This window comes from Cyprinodon variegatus, unplaced genomic scaffold, assembly GCF_000732505.1.
Source record: "Cyprinodon variegatus isolate N-32 unplaced genomic scaffold, C_variegatus-1.0 Scaffold299, whole genome shotgun sequence".
NCBI lineage: Eukaryota > Metazoa > Chordata > Actinopteri > Cyprinodontiformes > Cyprinodontidae > Cyprinodon > Cyprinodon variegatus.
In genome coordinates, this window is record NW_015150752.1 from 758,372 (window position 1) to 764,430 (window position 6,059).

The following is a 6,059-nucleotide window of genomic DNA, read 5'->3' on the forward strand; positions in this document are numbered from 1 at the left end:
CATCCATCCATCCTTCATCCATCCATCCATCCTTCATCCATCCATCCTTCATCCATCCATCCATCCTTCATCCATCCATCATCCATCCATCCATCCATCCTTCATCCATCCATCCAACCATCCATCCTTCATCCATCATCCATCCATCCATCATTCATCCGTCCTTTATCCATCCATCATCCATCCATCCTTCATCCATCCACCGTCACTCCACCCATCCTTCATCCATCCATCCATCCATCATCCATCCAGCCATCCATCCTTCATCCATCCACCATCCCTCCATCCATCCTTCATCCATCCATCCACCATCCATCCATCCTTTATCCATCCATCATCCACCCATCCACCATCCATCCATCCGCAATCCACCATCCATCCATCCATCATCCATTCATCCATCCATGCATGTTTTGGTCATTTAAAGTTTTACTTGCGCCGTCATCAGGTTGTCATGGCGATGAGCTGTAAACCTGCTACCTGTCAGTTTGGTCCCATTCTTCTAGACAACAGCAGCCTTTGATCTTTATAATCTATACATGTCCTGGTTTCAAGCATTTTAGCTGTTTAACAAACAAACACCACCTAATGCTGTAATAGAAAGTCAGCATTTTATTTTAGAAAAGTTTGACAAGTCCACCTCCCATGCCTACAGTAAGTCTGCACAGAGGTGAGCCATGAAAACAGGATTGAAATCACGGAAACATCAATATTTAAACATTAGAAAACACCCAACTAATTCAGGAAGGGATGCAGGTAACACCTGGAATCTCTAAACAGCACAAAAACATTGAACCATCAGGTGACAATGGAAGGATCTAAACCTGCAGGTTCATTCAGAACAAAACACAACAAGTAGAGAAAGTAGAAAAACATCCTGGAATCATCATCTGCATTTAACTCAATCACATCAAGATACTTCCTCTTCAGAAAAACGTCATTTCCAGTCCGAATCGTGTGTCTGATGAAGGTCATAACGACCGAAACGTTACATTCAGAAATCCTTGAAGGAGAGCCATGCGGGGTGCGCCAACTTTTTTGGGAAATCTGTGACCAAGCCCTCTGAGGACACGCCCTCTGTGAACCAGGTGGTACTTTCCAGAATCTAACCAATACCGTCAAACTGTCCGCAGAGGTCTGAGAAAAGCTTGTTATGGTGTTAGATACATTTTTACTCAGAGGCTTTTCTCTCACTGAAGCAGTTAAAGTCGTTTCTTGGATAAACCATCAGATCTTGAGGATCAAGATGATACAGATCCAGAATAAACCTAAACATTCATGAAGCTATAGAAAGACTTTAGGGCCAACTGGTTCTAAGGGACAATAGTCTCTGAAAAGACAAAAACAAACTACACTCATCCTTTTATGGAGTCAGAGTTCAGATCTTCCTCTGATAGAGAAATGTAAACATTGATGAACAGTTTGCAGAAGAAATAAAATAGCAGGTTTTTGGTTTTCATATAATATCCCAAAAGATCTAAGAGAGCAGTGAAGGCACCAGGGGGAGAAACACTGCTGGGTTTCATCAGCAAAGTGGAAACCAGAAAGCCGGGATAAACCCAGAAACACTGAAACTCAAGCTGAAGATGAAGCTAAGCTTATGAGAGGGAGGAACTCAGGAACGATCAAAGATTAGAAACACAAATATTCCTCGAAGTCAACGTTTCATAATAAAAAAAACATGAAACTAAATTGAAAGTTAAAGTTCACTTCAAGCGCAAATAATCAAATAGTTCTTAAAAAACAAACTCCAACATCCGTCAGCATCTGGTCGCCTTCAGCTCCAGCTCAGCCAACGGCAGCAGCATCATCGTAAACTAGTTTCTTCTGCAGGTAATGTTGGTTTCTGTGGGGAAACAACAGAGTTAAAACCTTCATGTTTCTTTGAAAATACATTTTATCACATAACAAACCAGGCTGAGCTGGAAAAAAACAACCTCCTGAGGTCTGAACTCATTATCCTACTTTGCCTACAGTCAATAGAAGCTTAGCTCAGAGGGTGGCGGTGGAAAAGCATCCTGGACAAGCCCCCAAACATGGTACATTCCATGCTCTGTGCTGCTACATGGTTCAACGTCCTGTGGATTTCTACACCTCTGGTGAGTGAAAACGCTGCTGAGTTGGTCAGCTGGTTTTATATTGATAGACACAGCTGGTTCATTTCAGATTTACAAACTGCTTTTTCTCACAATTTGAAGCATTATGTGGAGAAAACATTAGATCTGTTTCTAGTTTCTGCTGTTGTAGTGAAATCTGGTGGTTTTAACAGTGATGTGGTTAAATAATAGCAGGTATGCAGGTACCTGGAGGCCAGGTTACGTCGTAGAGCTTCCTCTCCTCTCCAGGAATCTACGCCATCAACAGGAAAAACAGGATTAGTTTGCTGCTTTTTGCTGTTTTCATGCAGAAACACAAGTAGAGGATGGATGGAGCGAAGATGTCAGGTTGGGTTAGTTGATGAGTGGAAGACTGAGGATCTCCAGACCCTCTGCTGCTTCAACAGTTTACAATAAAACCAAAAACCTGGTGGAGTTCAGTTGCTCTCTGAATCCAATGATTTGATTTCTCTCACGTTTTGTTGTCATTCATCAGGATGTTCAGCAGATATTCAACATTATTATCATTTTCTTTAGATGTTGCAGCTATTAGCTCTGCTAAGGAGCTCATGTTTTCATCAGCATCTGTTTGTCTAGTTCCAAAATAACAAAAAAAGTTAAGAACCGATGTTGATAATATTTTCATCAGATGTGAAACAAGCTTTTCCATTTTGGTGATGATCCAGATCATGTGTGAGTTTTAGCTAAAGTTCTGCTTGATGGAGGTCTTTCTGCTTCCAAGCTTCAGTCTTAAGACTCTGCTAATTGTTAGATTTTATTTTTTTTTCTCTCTAACACTTGAACAGCTTAGACTTGCCTAATAAATAAAACTACTTCTGGATTTATTATTTATTAAGACAGCTTTTAAGTTATTTAACAAACATTTTCTATAGTAAACATTCAAATATTATCCCTACCTGTTCAGCAAAGGTTAGAAAACTTTATTTTGAACATTTAAGGAGGACTCACACTTGTGTCTGCCTGACAAACTCTGCAAAGCGTTGATCTCTGGAGCACAGCTCGATTATTCTGAGACGCTCCTGGATCTCCTGCAGAGAGGTCAAAGGTGATGTTCTGAGTTCAAGTTTACATAAGAGCAAAATACTGATCAGCATAGTACAAACATCCTGCTGAGCCTGAAAACGTCTGAGCCAAAGAAAGGTCACAGCATTGGGTCGGCTAAGCCTGGAGAGTCCAAATCCCTCCATTAAAGTAAGAAAGTAGAGCCAGAGCTCCAGGAGGAGGTGAAGACCGCCGGCTTATCAGCGCCCTCTGGAGGAAGGAGCCACAGAGGAAACCAAATACCCAACCTCAGGATGGAGGTTCAGGTGGAGGAAACTGAATTCTGACTCAGTCCTTCCTTTCTGTTCTGACTCTTAAAGGAGGCGGTCCCATTTCCCTGCTGCTCCTGGTCCTCCTGGTCCTCCTGCTGCTCCTGGTCCTCCTGCTGCTCCTGGTCCTCCTGCTGCTCCTGGTCCTCCCTGCTCTGTCCCTGCTTTGCTGTTTCTAGGCTTCATTTCACCTGAACTCAAACAATGGAACCGGTCAGCTGGTCTCTAAATGCAATTGATCAAATGTTCTAAACTGGCAGACTGGGAAAAGGGGACCAGTCCCATCCTGCTGGGACATACTTGATGGGAAACACCATGGACTCCTGGAAGGCTTGGAGGATGGTGTGTTTCACAACGCCGTCACTGGAGGATATCAAAGATGTGTGGATATTTGGATTTATGATACTCGGATTTCTCCTGTTTGGATTTAGAGGATACCTGATGTATCTTTAATTACAGAGGATTGATCAGGCTGCCGGCAGCGGTTGATGACCTCACAGAGGCTGTGAACGAGCAGCTGAGCCGTATGCTGGGTGCGATCGAACGCAGGCTGGCTGCGGTGGTTGAACTAAAAGGTGAGATCAGATATTATCTTGGATGTGCACGCTCGCTTCAAGGCGGAAAATCTCAACACATTTGGAAAATTGGACTCGCCACGAAGAGCCAGCAAGAAAAGACTCAAAGCTGACTGAAATTGAGCAGCCTGCTCTCAAAACAATGAGGGTTATTCTGGATTCGACCTCAACCTGATCAAATCTCCCCGGGATGTTATGGCTGAAGGACGAGAACTGCCCCCCCCCCCCCCCCCCCCCCCTACCTACGCCCAGAACTGTTGATAAACGTCGGCAGCCATTAGAACGCGCCAAAGGCCATGTTTTGCGGCACGTATGGCCTCAGTAAGCCGTCCCTCTCAGATCCCCCCCACCCCAATGCATGTGATGCTTGTACTGAAACTGAAATCTTGATTGCAATGTAAATTGTAGTTGACAATAAAGAAATTGATTGATTAATTGATTGAGGAAAGGTGGAGGAAACCAACCCCCCCCTCAGGACGAAGGTTCAGATGGAGAACCTCCATCCTGAGTCAAACATCTCATCTCTAAACAAAGACATTTACAGCCTAGAGGTAATATTTTAACCGTCAGTTACTTTATTAAATACTTTCCAATCTTTATTAGAGGCACGTCTCTCCACCTACTGAGGGATTCCACAGGGAGGTTACCTCTTTAGACAGGGTTGGGTTTTGGCTGATGGTGACTATTTCTTCTCTGTTCAGGACTGAAGAGCTGTACTGGGGCTGGGTTGAGTCACGGCACTGGTGGTACTGGGGCAGGCCGTCGTCATAGCGACGGTAGTACTGAGAGGTAACTGGGTCGCTCTCAAACATTGGGTTGAACTTTGTGGCTCGCTCCAAAGTTGGAAGACTCTCATGCCGTCTAAACAGGGAGAAGATCAACGTTTGATTTCAGGGAAAATGTCAGATTAAATTAGCTGCTAAAATCCAGAGTTGGGTCCACCTTAGCGGGTCCTCGGTGTCTTCGCCATCATACTGTTCTCTGAGGGTTCTGGCCAGGAAGAAGATGATCCCACCAGCCACCAACAGGAAACCAGCTACCGAGGCGATAGCGATGCCCACCACCAACGGCTCTGAGACATACTCCTCACAGTGCTCCCCGCGGTACCACCAGTTCTCCCCAACTCGACACCTGCAGCCAAGAACAGGACTTGGACTCGTTCAAGTATTCCCTCATAGATCCACTTCTGCTTAGACGCCTTTTAATCCAAATACAATCGTTTGAAATCCTGAGTTTCAGTTAGACTAGATATCCATTCTATACTAGAACAGATCCACAGGAGTCATACTTTATAAAATACTACCTGTAAACTATTACTACTATCTGTACTACTATATCTACAATCACAGGTATTAACCAGATGAAATGAGAAAATATCCCTCATTTTATTTCTTCATTTTTTATGCTAAAAGATGTAAATTGCTAATAATGTAAATAAGATTCAAATAAACACTGAGTGGTAGAAAGCTCTAAAGAACAGCGTTAACATGACCACTGTAAGGTGTTTCCTTTTGACCGACCCCCCCTTCTACCTGCAGATGGCGCCCTTTCCAGAAATGATGTCACATTTGCCATCATTGAGGCAGAAGTCGTGTTGGACGTCACAGATGCTCTGACACGGCAAGCCGTCGATGCTTATGTAGCCTGGGTCACACACGCACTCCGCCTCCCCCGACCACTGATTCACCTTACACCTGGAGAACTCGTTACAGGCCTGGAACTTACAGGGATCGGCCCGCTCACCTGGCAGAGAAAGACACCATTACAGGAATGCAGAGAAGCACATTCAGGCTTTGCCAAGTGATGAACGTTGCAAACTGCAGCAGTTAAACCAACAACAGCTCAGAGACGGCGCTGGAAACTCAACCTAAACTTGGACAACGACACCACCCCGTTAGCAGGCCTTTCAGAAAGTCTATGATGTGAACAGTAAACATTCAGTATCACTAATTTCTAAATAATCAGCAGTATTTGCTCCACCTTCGTGGCTTTCAACCTCATCTTTTGTTTATCACCGCTGTCAGACAGACAATCTGCTCATTAATGGACGCAACCAA

General features: G+C 44.1%; 1 protein-coding gene across 1 annotated transcript in view; it reads right to left on the reverse strand.

Moving 5' to 3' along the window:
• Positions 1–609: 609 nt before the first annotated feature.
• The window catches only part of LOC107090542, a 32,165-nt gene continuing 26,715 nt past the window's right edge, over positions 610–6,059 (reverse strand). The window contains exons 16-21 of the mRNA XM_015383970.1: positions 5,535–5,745; positions 4,945–5,133; positions 4,650–4,863; positions 3,066–3,145; positions 2,304–2,349; positions 610–1,846 (exon numbers count right to left, since the gene is read on the reverse strand). Of these exons, the coding sequence (XP_015239456.1) occupies positions 2,316–2,349; positions 3,066–3,145; positions 4,650–4,863; positions 4,945–5,133; positions 5,535–5,745 (728 nt within the window). The 3' untranslated portion in view covers positions 610–1,846; positions 2,304–2,315. The remainder of the gene's footprint in view (positions 1,847–2,303; positions 2,350–3,065; positions 3,146–4,649; positions 4,864–4,944; positions 5,134–5,534; positions 5,746–6,059) is intronic.